Source organism: Oreochromis niloticus, linkage group LG7 (assembly GCF_001858045.2).
Source record: "Oreochromis niloticus isolate F11D_XX linkage group LG7, O_niloticus_UMD_NMBU, whole genome shotgun sequence".
Lineage (NCBI taxonomy): Eukaryota > Metazoa > Chordata > Actinopteri > Cichliformes > Cichlidae > Oreochromis > Oreochromis niloticus.
In genome coordinates, this window is record NC_031972.2 from 29,884,297 (window position 1) to 29,904,295 (window position 19,999).

At 40.0% G+C, this 19,999-nt stretch overlaps 2 protein-coding genes across 2 annotated transcripts in view; both read right to left on the minus strand.

Annotated features, from left to right (window-relative positions):
• Positions 1 to 5,275: 5,275 nt before the first annotated feature.
• Positions 5,276 to 17,489, minus strand: bnip3lb (BCL2 interacting protein 3 like b). Its single transcript, XM_013268512.3, has 6 exons — positions 16,911 to 17,489; positions 12,021 to 12,246; positions 9,878 to 9,947; positions 9,437 to 9,540; positions 8,595 to 8,744; positions 5,276 to 7,674 (listed from the first exon to the last, which is right to left on the minus strand). The coding sequence occupies exons 1-6, from the start codon at positions 16,963 to 16,965 to the stop codon at positions 7,626 to 7,628; spliced, it is 654 nt and encodes a 217-aa protein (XP_013123966.1). The 5' UTR covers positions 16,966 to 17,489; the 3' UTR covers positions 5,276 to 7,625.
• The window catches only part of ppp2r2ab (protein phosphatase 2, regulatory subunit B, alpha b), a gene marked incomplete in the record, with an annotated part of 8,092 nt that continues 5,178 nt past the window's right edge, over positions 17,086 to 19,999 (minus strand). Inside the window, 2 exon segments of the mRNA XM_025908575.1 lie at positions 17,086 to 17,272; positions 17,424 to 19,554. Coding sequence (XP_025764360.1) covers positions 19,272 to 19,554 — 283 coding nt within the window.

The window sequence follows — 19,999 nt, forward strand, 5'->3', positions numbered from 1 at the left end:
TTGCTATGGTGTGAAATGTATTCTTAAAAAATGGAAAAAACTGGACAAGTGGAAGAAGTGGCAGCTCTAAATATATATCTTAAAGTGATGTCCTTAAGAAATATGGTAAAGAGCAGAGACCTGACACAATACCTGAGAGATGAATCAGGCCCTTCATTTTGATCCAGCTGCTATTTGCCAGTGTCTCATAAGAAGTGGTATCAATGGAAGGCTGGATGTCAAGAAGTCATTTTTAAGAATGGGAACCTTGAAAAGGCTGAGGTATACCTAATTACAGAAGAACTGTACTGAAAAAGTAACAACAGTCAGTACCAACAGGTCTAAGGGGTGAAATCAAATGTAAAACCTTTGGTTTAAATCATCATCAGTATGTATTAGTATGTAACCTGGTTCTCCTGAAAGCCCATTGTTCTGGGTCCCTGCAGTATTTGTCATCAAAAAGAAAAAAAGTAGTTCACTAAAAAGGGCCACCTACCACTACAGTGACTAAATTGAATGCAGGATTTTTTGTGCCCAATTTCCTTTGCCTCACATTGGGTAGTCCAATTCCAAATCAACACTTAAGGGGTTAATCCTGTGAGGTTTAATCCCCTAACATTGTGCTGTCTTGAAAATTGTTTTCCCAGGTTTTTGGTGATGACTCTAACAAACAAATAAACAAGCAGTTTAAATTTCTTCCAAGAATAAGTTATTTAGTATTTTCTTCCAAAACACGGGGCTGGGGTTAGCGTAGGGTACTTGCCATACATAGAACTCCCATGGTTAAATATTAGATCTCAGTATATACAGTAATTACTTACCTTTAAATAGCCTTGTAACGCTGTTTGTGGACATTGGAAAACAATACATAAAAGTAGTAACTTTTCTTTCATGAAGACCATTTCTCCCGACCAACACAGCAACAAACGCTTTAACACTACAAAGAGTCATAAATGTAATTATAGATAATGCAAGCGCATGACTAAAGTGTGGTTTAGCTTAACACCAGGAAATTGTGTGGTTTAAAAATATCATACTTAACTCACCAAGTGAAGTCACATGAAAAACATTCACGTAGCTTGTACAGATTTATATATATGACCTATATATGTGTTGCTAGAGGTTAAGTGAAGGGTTTATAAAGAACGTTTGCAGATGAGCCTTACAGAGAACAGATGCTTTTGAGGTATAAATAAATCAGTGTTGTATGGTGATCAATAAGACTGGGCTGTAACAGCTGATTCTAATAACACGTTGTTGATTCCTGACTTCCAGCATGACAGACAAAAGCTCTCCTGCACAAGAGTCCGTGTCTGCGCAGTTTCCATAACAACGTGGTGGGCAGCAAATGGCTTTCCTGCTACTATTCCCTCTCCCAGAGGGCTGCAGAGTGTGTGTGTGTGTGTGTGGGCGGGTGGTCATTCCTGCAGGAAGATGGCAAAGTCTGATTTCTGAATGTCAGCAGTGGCTTCTGAAAGGTGAACTTGTCTGGGGTACAGCCACACCTAAAGGCCAAGACTGTGCCCTGACACCCCCACACGCCCTGTCTTTATCCTGAACTGTCTTTACACGAAGCAAAAAAAAGTCCCCTGCCGAGAGCAGAGCAAGGGGCGGGGGTGGGGGGGCAGCGTTAGATAATTAGAAGGGAAAGTTGGCGGGGTGCCCGATAAACAGTTGGAAGAGGCACAGGGAGAGTCTGGTCTCTGGACAGGAAGGGCACGGCTCTGGCATCCAGGAACAGATGTAGGACAAGCAGGGAGATCAGCAGTACGAGTGGATTCTCTAATCGGCTGCTCCAACCCAAACATACTTATTGGATTAGATTATTAGCCCTGTTCAGTTCAATTTACACAGCACTTTGTCAGTTTTGAGGGCAGCGAGTTTGATACTATGGGGGAGGAATGGAAACCTAGACTTTTCAGGAAACCCAACTCACTGAACATGGGTCATCACTGAGCTGGTGCTAATTTATCATAAAAAGAAAAGCACAGATGAAGAATCTGCTGCCTGATTTTGCATAGTTTTCTCTACAAATGACATGGTTTCCAGCATCAGTGTAATGAAGTAGGCTTAGAAAAGTCCAAATGAAATCAGAGAAGCTGGAAGGTTTGGGGGAACTGGTTGTATAAGACTCTGTGTCTATGGAATCATTCAAAATTTCCCCATAAAGTTCAACACTCATTGTTTTTCTGCTACAACAGAACTTTTGCAACTTACACGGGAAAATATTATTCTAATAGAAAGAAGTTACAAGGGTTATGTGAAGAGAATGAATTTTTAAATATTATCATCTACTGTACATTCAAATACCATTAAAATGTTAGCCTAGCAGCCAGGTTGATATCTTACACTGAAGAGGCACAGACACTGATGTAATGGAGGTCTTTTGTTTTGTTTTGTTTTAATGAATTGTAGATTGAAGTAGGCAAAATTGTGCTTTCCAGTCACTGAATGTTATTCTTTGCTTATTCTTTGCTCATCAGCAGAATCATACACAACAACCCACTGATGTCTCTGAGAAGTTGAGTGTGCCAGCTGAAATCTTGGTATAAAAATGGGAATTCAGTTAGTTGAACAGTGTAACTGTGTATCACTTATAAAGCTGTTGAAATTACTAGTTATCCATTAAGAAATTACGATAAAGCTCATAAGATAAACTGAAGTTTATGCTGTTAAAATGTGTCTTTGTGCAGATGTTTCCAAACACGGATTAAGAGTACAGCTCAGGTTGGTGTGACAGAGGAGGATGCTAGGAATTGGGTGAGATGGAGGGAGATATTCCACTGTTGTGACCCCTGAAGGGAACAGCTGAAAGACAAAGAAGAAGACTGAGTAAACACGTATTTATACCATTTATTCAAGTTAATGTCATAATCCTAAAGTCTTAGCATGGAAATACTTCAATAAAATACAAGTACATTAAAACTTTACTTTAGTAAAGTACTTTAATAAGTTACATTCCACCTCTGATTCTGTCTGTGTTTTTATTTGGGAGTTTTGGGCATTGTAACCCTAACAATACTCTAGACCAATATCAGTGGGTGGGAGGAGAATCGGGAAGTGACCCCACCACTCGAAGGAAATCCCCCTCATATCAGTATATGAACATAAATAAGATCGGACAATACAGATACTTAAAGGAGCCTTCTGCTTACTGAAGACTTTTCTTTTCAAAATAAGAAAATAAAAATGCTTACAATAAGTACAAAAAAAGGTAATTTCAGTAGGAAGTGGGAAATGAGTGGAAATGAGTAACTGATGGAAACAAGCAGGAGGACAGACACCCTGATCAAACCTGTTGGGCTGTGTGTTTTGTTCTGTGTTTCAGTGTCTTTATGTGCTGCTGCAGTGTATTCTGCTGAATCCTTAGAAGAAGGGGAAGAAAGTCTCCTTACAAGAGGGAGAGATGGAGCTGGCCACCACCCTGTAACCCATGGTAACACCATCAGCTGCAGTGGGAGGGGCTATGTGTCACACTGTGTCCGGATTGGCTGGGAACAGGTGTGCTGAGGTTCCATATAGGGAAGATGGAGGAGGATCGGTGGAAGTATTGTTGGGTTGGGGTGGATGGGGCTGCCTTCAGATCAATTATTTTATTGTCTGTGATTATTCTGTGTGGGGTTTTTCTGCTACTTTGGATTATCCAAACTTCTGGTATTTCTACAGCTTGACCAAAATATCCCTTAGAAACCTGTAGAGTGCCACATCATCCTGTTTCGTGCAGGATGAGATGATCTTCTCTTGTGTTACTTTTGACACTTTTGCTTCATTACAGGAGACGCCATTCACAGTCTGTGTGTAAACATCTTCTAGCTGGAGTTTGAAACCAGATCCTGAATCTCAATCAGCTGATCATGAACCAGAGTCTGGAGAATCAAATGTCTTTGCATCACAGATCAGTAGGAATTTTGCAGAATAGCAGCTTCCCTTTACAACCAGTAAATACAACTAGTAAATTTCCCAGATGTTAAACTGATTAAGTGGGCTAAGTGCACTTCTGTATATTATGTTTACTACTTAAGTTAAATTACTTTATATCAATTAGGTTATTCTAAGTCATTCAGAAGCTCATTACAGTAACTAAGTGCCATGATCAAAGAAATCCAGCCATCCATTAGCTAAACCTACTTTATCCTTGAAAGGCATGTCGGCCTGGAGCATATCCCAGCTGCCACTGGGCAAGACAGCCACGCAGGCTCATGCCAAAGGTCGATTTAGAATCACTCATTAAGCTAACTGGCTTTGAACTGTGAGAAGAGAAAACATACAAACGCTGCAAAGAAAGGCCACAACTGACTAGCGCATTCAAACTCTGAATTTTGATCGATTATTTTTAGAACTAAAACTGCGATCTCTTACATTTAAACTTTGTGTTGGCTGTTGATATTCACTGCTGGTCCTCTGACCACACTGAAGCAGTTTAAACAGATGGATAAGATAATGAGGTTCATGTACCCTGACTGCTTCTGACAATTTTGTTTTTGTGGTATTATCTAAACTATTGAGGAAAAGATTGCTTTAGGCCATTTGGGTAAAGTGAGCTCATAGTCATGTTCAACAAGTTTGAGATTACTTGAGTTTTGTTGCGTTATCCTTCTAGAAGCAGCCATCAAAAGATGGGAAAACTGTGGTCATAAAGGGATGGAAATGGTCGGCAACAATACTCAGGTAATGTGTGACATTTACATGATGCTCACCAAATACCAAGGCTGTTAAAGCATACATCACACCATTACACCTGAAACTTCAATACAAGGTAGATCCACGTTTTCGCTATATTTTGACCCTTCCATCCAAACATCACAGCAGAAATCAAGACTCATCAAACTAGCCAACATTTTTCCAAACTTCTGGTATAGAATTTTTATAGTCTATCCACTTCAAGGTTCAATACATTGTGCATTCAGATATGCCCTTCTACCTGCCTTGGTTGTAAAAACCTTTCAGTAGCTCAGCAGTTTCTGAGATATTGTGACCAGCCCATCTGGTTTAAGTTGCTTAAATCACCTGTCTTCCCCATTCTGATCCTCAGTTTACACTTCAGCAGGTCCTGATCATATGTACAGGCTAAATGCATTAGGTTGCTGCCATGTGACTGGGTGATTAGACTACTTTAAAAATCTTCAAAAGATTAATTTAAATATTGAAAAGCCAACATCAAAACAAAGCAGTTGAAAATGACCTGAATATCCAGTTGAGGTTTGTAAGAACTGTAAGGTGGTTCCTCTTTCCTAAAATAAGATTTAAACTTCAGGTTGTCAACTTTCAAGATAAAGAAAAAGAAAGTACAGTCATATTGCTTCATTCAGGTAATCTTTAATGACAAAAATGTTCATTATCTTCTCCAATGTAGTGGGGGGAAAAAAAGAGATTAAAGCAAATATAGCATTACAATAAACACTTTCATACCACAAGTCTTTCAGCTCCTTCCATTTCTATTCACATTAGGCCCTGCCATCAACAATGGAGGTCTTTTGTTTTCACACTTTAAATCATGATCCGGGTCCAACATGACTCCTGTGCGTTCACAATCTTTGTCCAACACCAAGAGAGGAGAAAAAAAACAAAAACATTTCAAAAACAAACTACACAGGAGAGAAAGATTACCACTTTCAAATGCTGCACATACAAACACAGGCAGAAAGGAAAGGTTAGTATCTCTGTGGCTGAAACGAGAACATCCACACCCCGCAAGTGGTTCTTAGCCAGGTCTTTGAGTCAGCTTGTATGCATGATGAGGAGTCAAATTTTACTGTCCCTGTATCCTTTTGTACCGTAACGTTTCACAATTAAATTCATTTTTGAAAAGAGAACAAGTCTTTGTTAACCATTTTCATTTTACATTTATGCTCGACTGTCATAAACGGGAAGAAACAGTCAAGCTAAAGCAAACGTGTTGTGTGGCGACTTACAGGAACTCATTGTGGTGCTATATGCTGATACGCGAACATCAATAAAGTAGACTGAGCAAGTGGATAAGGGGAAGAAAACTTAAAAGCACTCAGCTTACTCCTCGATGACTAAAAATAATTACAAAATAAAATAAAACACTTGCATATCGACTCCAAATCAACTCTTGCATGTGATGCGGAAACGCCAACTGACTTCAAGTCATCTGGACCCAGGTTGGCTCAGACTCAAACTGATCAGCCTCAGAGATAGTGCAACGAGGTTCGATAGTTTTCCATACATGCTACAGCCATCCTAACATTAGAGCCTGTGTTTACATAAACTTTCCTCCAGTTAGTCAGAAGCTGCTGCAGCATCACGAAAGAGAGATAGACACACGCAAGATTGAGAACCACTGGGTACCTTCTACCTATCCAAATTGATCCCTTCATCTGCAGCGTCAAGTTAATTCTCCTCATTTTTTGTTTTGGCAAACCTGTTGGAGTGTCAGGAAACAGGGCTGGCTATATCATTTTCCTTAATGGCTCTAAAATCTTTGGAGGTAAATTTCCATGTATAAAAGTAACTTATTTCATGAGATACCCTCTAAAAACTCAAAAATGTTCTCAAAGCAAATATCAAAAAATTTTTAAATTTCAAATCAAAATCTCATTTTTAGGCCTTTTGGTATCGAACCCTTGAACAACACAACTTGTGCACTAATTTGAAACTATTATCGCGTAAAGTCCAGCCCAGTCTAGAGTAAAAAAATATGCAGGAAATGATCAGTTATGCTCCACAGAAACCAGGAGGCACACTGAAAGGACAACTTGGACGCTCACAGTTTGGACAGACGGATGAACCTTTCCTGAAACATACACCACTGTTACCCAACCATATTGGTGTATGTAAAATACTGTTAGTGTACACACCGAACGGGACGCGCTGCCTGCCTTTCCATCTACAACCTGTATTCCAGTTCTTGTCACCGAGCAAAATATGCAATCGTATGCACATAACTGCATATTGTCACATAAATCTAACGGCAGACAGAGCCAGACTCCTCCAGTGAATTTCATGAGAGCTTGCGGTATGAGTTGGCCACTGTGGAAACGCCTTTCATTATTTAAAACTTCTCAGTAAACCACCATCATTACAAAATAAATTATTAAAAAAAAAAAAAAAAGATATCTAAATAAAATGGCTACTTTGAAAAAGGCATGGTCACATTTTCAGTTTGCGTAGCCAAGTCTGAATTTGCTTCCAAGGTCGAGTGCTGGGCTACACCTGCAGGTGGCACAATCTCTGGTCAGTTCTATAACAGTCCTCCCTCCTTGTCAGTTAGTCAAAAGGGCACTAAAACAGCATGTGTAGAAGAAGAGTTTGGTTTGATGCTGCAACCCTCCCTGGAAACCCATGCATTATAAACATTCCAACTGATGAGGAAAAGGAAATATGACCTTAATTTCTGAAAAGTTTATGCAAATTAGTGAAAGATACTGGGGAGGTCGAGAGTAGGGGGAGTATCAACACAGTAAGAGAACAGTAGATGAAGAAAAAACAAAACAAGAGGCAGAAAGGAGGGGAGGCTGAGGAGGAGGAGGATGCACTTCTCCTGAGAACATGTCATATCTCAGGATTTAGGATGGGTAATAGGGGCAAGCAGGACAGGGAGGAGAGACAAGCATTCTTCTCACGACAGAAAAGCTTTCTCTGACGCTTGCCCACTTCTGAGGCACTTTTCTTCATGTTCATGCTCATAAAGAGCTGGTGGGTGGCATGGTCAGCCTCTTGCCAATGTAGACCCTGAAAAGAAGGTAAATGACGTTAAACACGACTGGGTGTGGTGGTTTAATCAATGAGCTAGGCAAGGTGCTTAAAGCCTGATCTGAGGTAGGAGTACCTCAATTACTCTGAATGGATCTATTGAAACATGACAAAGTAAGTGGACATTAAACCAGTGCTTCCAAAACTTGGGGGAGCCAGTTTAAATAAAACAAGAAGCTGCACACGAGGCTGAAAACTACTGGTGCTACATAAGTCAAACTGAATTGAACTGTATGGGGAAGGGAGATGATAGTGCTAGAATTATACCTTTCAAGGGTCCCATTATAATAACGTAACTTAGATACTGCTTCAAACAACTTCCCAAAGCAACTCCCTGGAGACTGCCAAGTCACAATGACTGCTTAATCTGCAGATTTAATGCTAAATAGTGTTTTGCATTGGATACTTTTCACTGTAAAACCAACCCTTTAGCTTGAATGCAAATGCCCAGCAGACATATTTCCCCCCCCCAATGTGATTGGTTCATTAATATCTCCCACTGAATACCACATCATGTTCAGCAGATAATATCTGAAGTATTAATGCTGTGTAATGACTGTGTCTGACTGGGGAGCCAAGATTATTGTACCATGTGTTATCACAAACATCGAACCCCTGGGAGTGTCACTATGAAGCAGCAGGTGTGCAGCCTTTTAGTCTGCAGCTGTTCTGCCAACATACAAAAGAATGGTTGCAGCTGATGTTTGCCTGTGGTTATACAGCTCCCCCTGCTGGGGTTATGTATAACAACATGTTTTTTCTTTAAAGATTTTATCCTTTTTTGACATATATTTAATAAAAAAATAAATAATCAGTTGGACAAATTTCACTAACTACTGTCAGTCTTGCTGTAGACATAACATATGCTGCACAGGTGATGTGCGGTGTTTGATTCTTACCCCAGCCCCAGAGCGAGGATGTGAGATAGCAGCAGCGAGGGGATGAAGACTTTGAGGAACTCTGCAGAGAAGATGCCTCCTTTCTTCATGGCCCCAGTCTTCCTCATACTGAGCGTAACTGAGCGTCGGGGGTGCCGGAAATGAAATTCCCTGTTTGAAAACACACTCATTATAGATGCAGAACAGTTGCTTCACAACCTAATACCTCTCAATAAAAGGTAAATATTGCTGTAAACATAAGTTTCAGTCACATATGAAGCAAACAAGCTCTTCCTGTGTAAGAGTTTGCACCTTTTCTTTGTTTTATACCTGCACACCTTAAAACACCTCGTGTGTTGGAGAAAAGTAGCAATTTGAAAAACATTGTAATGTGAAGAAAACTAAGTGATTAATCAACTAGTCTTAATCCCACAGCATTTTCAAAGCTGGTACCAATTAAAAGAGATGTTTGAGCCAGGGGTTCCCCTCCGATTTAATTTCACAATTTTAATTCCAGTCACAGTTTAGCAGGCAAACCTTCTTCAGAAGCTTCAGCAACATGAAAAGAACAACAAGGAACCTGCTTTTTACCCAGGCCTCATGCGCATGAGATCTTAGGTTGTATTACAGATGTCATGCACATTTATCTGAGATACATTACAGAAACCTTTATGTTTTCAAGGGTTTAAGTAATATATAGTTTTTATTCCAGCATCAGAGCTGAACTTATAGCAGCTGGCTTCGTATTTGTTCTTTAGAGTGACTTTATTACCATAATGATCATTTCCTTTCTCTACACAAACAAGCAGCTGAGCATGATCACTTGAGCGCAGAAGGCTGATGTTTACAGAGTTCAGACTTACTTGGGGGGAATGTTTTCCGGTCGACTAGACCAGTCTGCAACCCAATCTGCGTCCTTCATCAAGATGTCCATGTCCTTCTCCTTGTCCAAGACATCCTCTTCAGACTAAAGGCATAAACACATGTAGTTTAGCAACAACAGCCTGCAGCATTTAGGACCCTCACAACCTGTCTGTCAGGACAAACAAGACATGTTTGGAATATTTGAGCATGTGCATGCCATATTTTCAGATGTCTGACACCAGGAAAATGCATAAGTAAAACTATAATGCTGATGACAGGCTGTGCAGAGGATACAAAAATACACACTGGGTGTGGTAGCCATCTCCATGGAAACTAAAGGCAGGCAACGGCTGTCATTCCCCTTCAGGGCCAGTGGTTGAAGCTGCCATGGCAACAGACTGATGAAGCATAGGATAGGCATACATATGCCTACATCTTACCTGGCTGTCTCTTCTTTCCGCGTCAAAGATGATCTGACCCTCATCCTGGGGAGAGTGGGGCCGAGGGGGGCTGTGGATTTAAAAAAAAAAAATAAAATAAAATAATAATAATAATAATTTTTCCCCTCATGCAACTTTAAAGTGAGCATGCGATGTACACGTTTTGCGTCACCAGTTATGAAAGCAGTACAAAAGTGCATATATGCTGTGGTAATGTGTTCTACATACAGAAAAAAATATTACTTTAATATCAGCATTTGTTGTACTAGTACCAGCTGGCGGATCCTTATCAAGTTGATCTGACACACAGCAATACATTGTCTTTATGCATTAGTTTACATCGCAGCACTAGGCTGGACTTGATCGTATGACCCAAGACAACAAAATCCAAAAATGAAGGCTCCCTATAATATTTTAACCTTGGGGTAGAAAAAAAGCCCCATCTGTTGCTGGTGTAGACACTTAAACAACCCATTTAAGGTTTGTGTGGTATTGCAATATTAAAGTGTACTACAGAGAGTTAGAAACCATAGGTCATGTAGCGTTTACAGTGAGAGAAATGTTTTGTCACACAATCTATAAACAAATACCACTAAAGCCTATTCCACAGCACATCCGCCTTGCCGTACCACAAGCACTATGCCTTATAAATGTCTCGTCATCATGGATCTGTGAAATTTTAAACAAATGGATCACTTAATATGAATAACAGGATTAAAAAGCCAACTTGTAGCTTAAATACCGCCTCATGTATTTATTTACTACGAGTTAAAAGTCCTTTAAAGTGCTGCTGTTCCTTCACTCTGACCCCTCTGATGAAATGAGTGCCAAGTGTCTCAGAAAGATAAGTAAAGAAAACACTTGCCTAATTACCTCTGAGCAAAATGACACCAGCCTCGCTCTAAGAGTGTTATGACAAAATATATGTCAAGTGATTGTGTCACAGATCATTTCTGAGCGGTTTGTTGATACACTGCTCTCAGCTCAAATATCTGAAATCATGCTCAGGTGACTCACTGACAGCGGACCGATAAGGTCCCTTTTATCACAGTTTTGAGCATTACACACAAGCACACGATGTGGCTGTAAGACAAAGGGTCAGTTTGTTGCTTACATCCCAGATAAATTGTGAAGTCTGCTATGGAAAGAAGAAGCAAGTCAACTGAGACCCTGTCAACTCTGAATTGAATCTGATTTATTGTGACAGAGAAGACGCTCCCAAAGAGTTTTTAGAAGCAAACTGTCCAGTATTTAACACCTTGTAAAACCGGGTTTTTATGTTGCACAAAGTCTTAATGGAGCCTAAAAGCAATTTTCTCAAGGGTTCTAGGGTTTTCACACCAAAATGCACAGATAAAAGCTGGTTTTGTAAATAAACATATGCCAGGAAAAAAAATACAAGAAAAAAAAAAAAATGTGCAGCATAGTTTCTGGTTTAACACCATCATGCTAGTCAGGTGACAGGTGTGTTTACACTGTGCCCTGAAGACATCACATCTGATAGGCTGTTAGCACAGTAAGCTAACCCCACATCGAGTACTGTGTCATAGCATGTCGTTGGTAAGAATCAGGTGAAAATAAGGTCATCATAGCCAAAACCCATTATTACTTCAGAGGCATTTGACCTGCTAATACATGCTTGTTAGTTTAGTGTAAAAAGGGCTTCAATTGAGCAATTAAAGAAAAGTTTCCAGTTTTTAACTTATTAGAATAATAAGTAATAAGAACATAAATATGCATGATTTTATTTGATTTTAGCAATTCGTATGGCTTTAGCAAAAAATAATTTTTTATTTTTATTTTTTAAAAATCTGCATTTCTGAAGCATGTAGCTTTACACTGAGAGAAAGTTCACAGGAAAAAGTTGGAGAGGAACCAACTTCTCCATGTGACTAAATCTCCTATAAATACAGGCCTTTATGAACCCATGACTTTCTTGACTCTTGATCCTGATCAAACTCCTGTGTCCTCATGTGTGTTTAATGTCAAACAGATCTGGAAATACAGGAAGCTTTGCAACTAAGCTGGTTTTATTCTGAAAGTTTTAATATTTGCACTAAAAATAAAACTTTGTTCTTAAGAATAAATTGAACGGGTTAGAGATGCACGGAGGAGCTCGAGCGATGTTTGTTCTTAAAAGTACCTGTCACAGGACGAGTTGCTGCGGCTTGATTCATGCTGGGCATCCAACAGGATCTTTTCCATGTCTCCGTTGTGGATTGAAGAAGACGATGGGACATGCTCCAAGCCTCCCACTATGGCCTCCTCTTCCTCCACCTGAGGGAGCGGCAGCAGGCCCGAAACAGAGCCAGCTGTTGACAATGACTGGGCTTGGTGATTTCTGTTCATCTCCAACTCCACCCAGGACCCTGAGGGAAGAAACACGGAAATATTATTCATTATTTGTTTCTTTCTGATGTGAGTTAAAGGCTTGATTTGAAAACATCTTCACTCAAACAGAAGAGTTTTGCTGCCAGGCTAACAACAACAATCTCTCATAAAAGGTGTTCTTGCAAAACTAGTGGCTTATGAATTTACAAGAACTTTGAGTTTAAAGGCTCAAAGTTATATTTCAAGAAATACCATTTACTTTCCAGTTGTTGGTCTTTTACTTATTTACAAAAATATAACAGTAAAATATTCCTGGATCTTTTCTTTCTACAATAATAATAATAATAATAAAAAAAAAAGATTGTTTATATTGTGATAAGAGAACCATTGTTATCTTAAATCTTTTTGTATAAACATGAGCCAGCTTCTATTTTTAGAAATCCAGCAGACTCTATGAACATGTGTTAACCTAAAGATTAGATTACATTTTGCATTGCTTTTCAGAAAGGGAGAGACGTGCACGTTTCCCTGTGTACATGTGCCTGAGTACTTGAAAAGAAGTACTCAGGTTATCAAACAGTTAACCGAATTGGTTTTTAAAAAGTTAACATCCACCACTTTTTATAAAATAATTACAGACTTTAACCCCCCCAAAAAAACACAAACAAAAAACAAAAACACACGAACCAGACAAAATGACAGGACATGTTTAAAATGTAAATTTCTGAAAATGTGCCTTTTTAGCTTGTGACTGAAATAAAACCCAACCCTAAACCTTCATGGGTTGCAGTTAACAGGCCAGATCGTAGAGCTGTGCAGAATGGGTCATTAACTACCCTGATTAAAGTTAAGCATTCTTAGCCTTTGAAACTCACTGCTGTGCCCAGTAACGAGTTTCGAGTTGTTGCTGGTTCGAAGTAAACTTGTTTATACCAGTTACTGGCTTGCACACAGCTAAAGAGGAACCTCAAGCAGGCTCTCCATGAGGAAACGGCTCAGCAGATCTGACCACACAATAGAGAGCAGGAGAGAAAGAAGAGCAGACCACTGTCAAAACTTTTTAGCTCATAGAGATAAACAACAATGGGTAGTTGAAGTTTTGTTTAAATGCTCTCAGGTTACAGTTGCAGGAAAAACCTGGAAGTCTGGTGTGGGTTTGAATCGCATGCAAGCCATAAAAGTATATATCATATATGGGTATACCTAATGCCCAGAACATTTTTATCCATTAAAAGTGTATGTTTTGTTCTAAACCGTAAACACTATTTGTTACCAACCCACTGTGTGTTGACAGAAGCATACAGCTATCAACTCTCTCCTAATTAACCTCATATGGAAAAATTAGTTGTTAAAAGGAAACCTCATTAAATACAATTCTAAATGGCTTTAATTTTTCATCATCTAAATTTTTGAAAAGAGGAAGTGAATCAACAGTAAGCTTGCAAATTTCCCACTCTTTAAGCCTGTAGAACCTGTTCAAATCATAATTTATCTCCACAATCATGGATAATATGGAAAGCGCAGTAACATACGCAAAGAATGGTTTTATAATGACATAATATTTTTTCCCGTATGTACTAAGGAAAAAGTGTAGAACAAGTAACTATCATCAAAAAGATATTATCATAATAATTTAAATAGAGATGTCTGAAAGAGGTCCAGGGCTGTAAGTGACCAAAACTTACATTAAGTGTGACCTGAAATGACCATTTGAGTCCATCAAGTCATCAGGAAAGTGCTTATGTCAGGTCTGAGGGGTGTTTCCCCATAGACTCCTATAGTACCATTAGTCTTTAAAACCACTGATCATTATTATTATTATTGTTCTTTTAATCTTTGAGTTTTGCATGTCTACATAAATAAGTCAAATTCTGACTAATGTATGTCTGTTATGACAACAGAAGTCTCTTTGCCACCCACAGGGTGACAGATTCCTTGAACTACTAGTGAAAGCAGGCAAAGTTTCAGCTGGAGCCTTGAAAGACATTTCTCTCAGCTGGCATCTGACTGGTTATTCAGATGATAAATTGGATCGGTTGTTATCCTGCCACGACCTGTCACAATATTTGCCTTTTGTTTTATGGCTGGTACAGGGTGTGACAAAGCCACAGCATTCCCTCTGAATAAGGTAAAGCGGCCTTTACGAGGAAATCCAAACAAAAACATGGAAGACAACAAAGACAGAGCATGTCAACAATCATTTCCTGAAAGGAATTTCCTGGAAAGAGACAAGTTGGGCGCCCAAAGCTGACAGTTGAAGAAGTTTAAAAGTAATGTCATTTTCACAGCCCTGTGGTGAAAGGGCAGTAAATTCTTCCTAGTGTACAGTATGTGCTGTGGCTGTGATATATGACGCTGTCCCCATTTGTACGTGATGTCTGACATGAACTGGTAACTAAAGAGTACAGCATGTCAGAGATGGGTTACAAATTTAGAGGGGGGCAGATTAGCCAAGTCTAGAACTTGGAGAAGGGGGTGGGGGGAACCTTTACGCAGCTTTAAAACACTTTCTCCTCCTACTCCACAAAAAAAAGGAGGAGGAAGTCCTCATAAATATTACCATTACAGTATGTAAACATCATGTGGCACAGAATTTCATAGGCAACAGGCCAGTTATAAGCAAAGGGTGCAGCCCCCCCACCTCTCCCCTCCCCCTCTTAACAGGCCTCGACTCAGCACTCACACTCATCCTGCAGATTACACGGTGGACTGCAAGCCAAGCTGCTGTTGACAGGCCATTGTCTCCACTCTGTGGACTAAAACCACGTTGCCATGGTGCTGATGCGTCCGAACATTCTGGCCACAGCACAGCCATCAGCTGTTGGTGGGGTTCATAGGGGTGAGACATGATAGATATGACCTCTGATCTATTGATGTTAAGGCTTAGGCTCATCCATGGTTCCATGTTGGGACTCAAGACCCCTGGGATTACATAACTATATTTATGACACTGGTGTGAGTGAGAAAACACCTAAAAAGAATCAGATTACCAAGTGTACTGCTGGCCTCTCCCTTATGATAAGCACAAGGGCTAGCTGTCCTTATAGGTGTGTCACAGGTTTTTCTGTGACAACACAAACAGTACATGCACTGAGATCCACATTTTTTTTTTCTTTTTGATCTTCTAATTTGGGGCAGATTATATCCAGCAGGCTGTTTCATATATATACTAAAAATGTCTGCCATGGACTGGAATACATTTACCATCCAGTGACCAAAAACTGGCAATTTTCTAGCCTTCTTTAGAAGCAGCTAATCTCCACTGGTTGTTCAAAATGATCTATGTGTGTGTGAAAACCAGCTGGAAAGTTTCTTTCCTATCCAGCAGACTTTGGCTTAAAATTAACCAGCCTCTGTGTTCTTACATGCTGCCTCTTGTATCATACTCCTCACCTCCCCAACCAATCTCTTTCGTCATGTGTATAAGGTCTGTCCCCTTGTCATTGTGGCCACAAATGGCATGCCAAGTCATTGCATGCTATTTATGTTGTAAAACTTGAATCACAAAAGGTGTCTAGGCAGAGCCCCCCCTCAAGTAAGTAAGCCGGAGTGTCAGCGTTATAATCACACCACCTTTAAGGGCGCGTTTTAGACAGAGGGATGCTAGCCAAGTTGCGGTCAATACTGGACAATCCTTCACACCCTTGTAGCTGTTCAGCACAAGATGGAGAGCCATAGGAGCAAGTTCAGCAAAAGACTCATTCAAACACAGGAAATCAAACTTTATAAATGCTCCTGATGAAACCTAGGTGTTTTTCCACTTATAATATCACATCTATACTGTACATAACATTAGTTTAGCTTTGGGATATTTAATTTCATTTAACATTAGTTTTACTTAATTTTGTTGGAATCTTTTTTTATATATTTAGAGATTTCCCATATTTGTATTTTATAAATGAACATCTGTAACAAAGCAATTCACCCTTGGGGATTAATAAAGTATTCTGGTTCTGACTTCAACGCTCAATGCAAACCGCGGTCTGAAGTAAAATATTTATTTGATATATTTATATAAATACCAATGGACTTAGTTAAGAAACTACGAAACTAAAGTTTAAAAAAAAAAAACAAAGCAAAGTGCAAATGTTTAGACAGACATTTGGCAGAATAAATCAAAGCAGATGAAAACCAAAGGGGAAAAAAAAGGATAGAATATTAAGTTTTAATTACGCTTATAAACAAAAACGTATGTCGACGGAAAAAGTTAGATGAACGACAGTCGTAACCTCAAAACTCCAAGCAAACGAAAATCTTAAATATAGACAGTAGTGGTACTTTAGTTTTCTAAACTTCTTTTTGCTACTTTCCACGAAACGAATGAAGATCATTCAGGTTAAATTACCAAAATGCATTTCCCCATTTTTGCCACTTTTTACTTTTTCGATCTAGCCTTGTTGACAAAGCTTAAACCCCACATCTACGTTCTACCTACCAATCGGTGATTGGCTTGGGATCCTGTCAATCAGGCGCACGACTAAAACACCATTGGTCCAAACAGTGTCAATAAACACACGGAACATACCGATCTGTAACCCGTCCCCCTTGTAGGCAGCTTTGCCGTGAAAAAAATACATAAGCATACAAAATTACTGGTTAGACCTGCAACAAACCTACTATAAAAGCATCCAGGAATGATTTTAGAAAGAAAATAGACCGGGAAGCTGTCACAGTGGAGCAGTTTGGTTAGGATTTAGCTTACCGTTTAGCCCCGAGTCTCCGTTGTTGTCTGTAGAAGTAGTGTTAGCGTCGGACATCGTCGTGCCTGGCGAGCAGGGTGGGTTGCATAAAAGGCTCGAGTCAGTGCAAAAGGCGCAGTGTTTTAGCTGCACACATTCAGAGTTGTAATAAGAGAATTGACCCGAGTCGTGTGCTTCTTTTTTTTTTTCTTGTGTTTTTTATCTTTAAGATGGGGGTTGAGGGGGCAGCAGCTAGCTAAGCTACAGCACAGCTGTCGCTTGTTTTCGAGCGTTAGCTGGTCTGGAAGCAGCCAGTCTCCCCACGAGCCCGCTCACGCCTTCGCTCCCTCCCTCTCTCCGGGAAGCTGGGTGATGACGTCACAGCCTCCAGTTGATAAGCGAGAGAGGGGGAGAGTCGAATTACATAACGAGGCGAAAAAACAAAACAAAAGCTCAGGATATTACATGCATGAATAATTGGAAAACAACTGAAGATCCAAAGTATTTTTTTTAAAGCATCAGCATTTGTTGCTCACGGGCTCTGAGTTTGCCATGCAGGACGGGACGTGTATGCCCCCACGTACACACGCGGTCAAGCCACGAGCCAGATGAATGCTTATTACCAGCTTTCAGCAAGTGGACACCCTATCAGCTGATTTCAATAAACTTTCAGCGGCTGAATTTTATCATGTCCATCAAGTAATCCCTTAATCGCAACTGCACGTACGTCTTGCACGGTGATTGTTGGGGCAACAGCTGAAAAAAAAGAAGTCCCCTTACCAGCTGAAGGAGTTTAATGATGTCAACAACAATGCTCTGTGATAACCCAGCTGTAACACTTTGCATAAGATCAGTTGAGCAGTGATGCGATCCCACCAACAACCAGGCATTCACAAGGATGCAAAAAGTAGTTCCTTTATTTTTTTTCCCCACTGTCATTGATTAAAATTGCAGTTATACATTACTAGAGGCATCAATATACTCTTAACTGTCCACTTTTTAAATAGGGTGTGGAGACATCCAAGTGCTGCAGATCTTCTGTGAGGCTCATTGCACCATCATGGTTACAGTATCAGTTAGGTCTGCAGTAGTTTAAACACTGTAATGCCTCAAATAATGTTTTCTTTTTTTCTTTTTTTTTTAAATTTCAGTCTCACATCACAGACATCCAAGTACTTGAGTTGGTGCAGCAACAAAGTCCAGTGTCAAATCAGATGTTCTTCCCTGTTGTGAAGTGCAGCTTGAACTGAATGCTGTGGTACAGGATGAAGGGGGGGGAGGGGGCAAAAGGTAAAAATCCCACCCCTCAAAAAAAACCAAAACAAAATATAAAATAGGAGTTTAAGGTCAGGCTTCATCTCACAAAACAGGACAGAACAAACCTGTTGACTCTTTAACCTTTTTAATATAAATATGACCATCATAATTATCTTTGAATAGGCCTTCTCTGATACCTGACTATTATTGAAGACAAGAAAAAAAAAAAAAAAAAAAAAAAAAATAGGAGGAAGAGGAGCCGATGCACAAAGATATCACAAGACACACACACCCACACACACACCCAAGGGGAAAAAACAAAACAAAAACAAAAACAAAGAAGCAGCTCTTATTGAATCTGGGCCCGTTTGGCCAACCACAGCCTGAGGCACAGTGACAGAAACATCAAGCAAGACAAAAGCCTCACTGGACCAAATCTGAGCGGACCACAAAAAAACAAAAAACAAAAACAAAAACAAACCACAAGCAAAAAACACTGTACTTCTCAAAATCCTGGATGTGTCCAGGATGAGCAGCAAGTTGTGAAGAATGTATGGTTTAATGAAAAACAGGAAATGTGAAGACACTCAACAAGAACAGACAGCAGAACTGATGAATTAGTGGAAGGTAAAAAAAAAAAGAAGGTGTACATGCAACAAAGGTCAAACTTTTCTTAGAAAAATAAACAATACAATGGCACAGGATAATCATGGGACAAACTAGGTGTTTTTCATTTTCTACCATTTTAGGGGATGGGGGGGTATTTATAAAAATAAGTGTGTCTGTATTCAGAATTTTAAGGAAATTAAACTTGTTTTACCCACACTAGAAAAGTAAAGGGCAGGCGGGTTGGCAAAAAAAAAAAAAAAATATGATGAAGAGAAAGAAATTGGCACAACATCACTTAACAACAAGGCAGGCATCACTCTGCCACAGACAGACTGATGATGGGCAAGAGCAAGTCATCTCTGTCCACATCTAGTGGCAAAGTCTGGTCACCCAGTAGGGCCGGACAGGGATGCTGGTTGTCGGCATTACCACCACAGATCGCCCTGGATGAGGCTGTGAGGCTGCGGGTGGTTACAAATGACATCACCCGCGCCAGATGTGACAAGCTCACCCTGCAATTAGTTCACTTTATCCTGGAATATGTAGAGGTTGTTGGTCGTTGCCACCGCAATGATGTTGTCCTGGGGATGCCAGGCAGTGTGCAGGATCTTCTTATTGAAGTCCAAACTATCCACGCTGATTTCATCCTTTTTGCGTTTGCCGCCTGTGCACACCTTGCGGGGCTTCAGGACCTGCATGGGCTTGCTGTTTTCACGGGACGCCTCCAATGTCACATCCCGCCTGTGGCCGCGATCGAACATCCTGAAGAAGTTGTTATATGAGCCGGTCATCACCACACTGCCCAGAGTAGGTGGGGAGACGTGGGAAAAGAAGTGAGAGTCATCAAATCAAGTTATCCAAAAACAATGTCCATTAGAAAAGAAAGTTTAAACTTTGTGCACCACTAGTTTGCAAGTGATGGGCAATTAGAGGATAACTCTAAAACTGCTTACACATCACAAGTGATTCCCAGGGACGTGGTTGCCAGAAATCATAAGAAAGTTAAGGATAACTTCAACCAGGTATGGGTGAAATGACCACTGGCTACACAAAGTGGGCAGAACCTGGCAAGTCACTGAATCGTCTACCAATGAATAAAGACTACTTCTGAATGACACGTGACATGGTAATAAATATGTTACAGGGTTACACAAGCAACCAGAGGCTGAAAAGTCAATCAGCTTTAAAGCAACAAACAAATCACATCCAGTGTGTATGCATCTTTACGATTTAGGGATTTAAAAAA

Coding starts and splice junctions, on each gene's coding strand:
- bnip3lb (XM_013268512.3), bottom strand. CDS start 16,965: ATGTCCGACGCTAACACTACTTCTACAGACAACAACGGAGACTCGGGG. Junction 9,541..9,877: donor CGGAAAGAAGAGACAGCCAG/GTAAGATGTAGG, acceptor TTATGCCTTTAG/TCTGAAGAGGATGTCTTGGA. Junction 7,675..8,594: donor ATCCTCGCTCTGGGGCTGGG/GTAAGAATCAAA, acceptor CCTTCTTTTCAG/GGTCTACATTGGCAAGAGGC.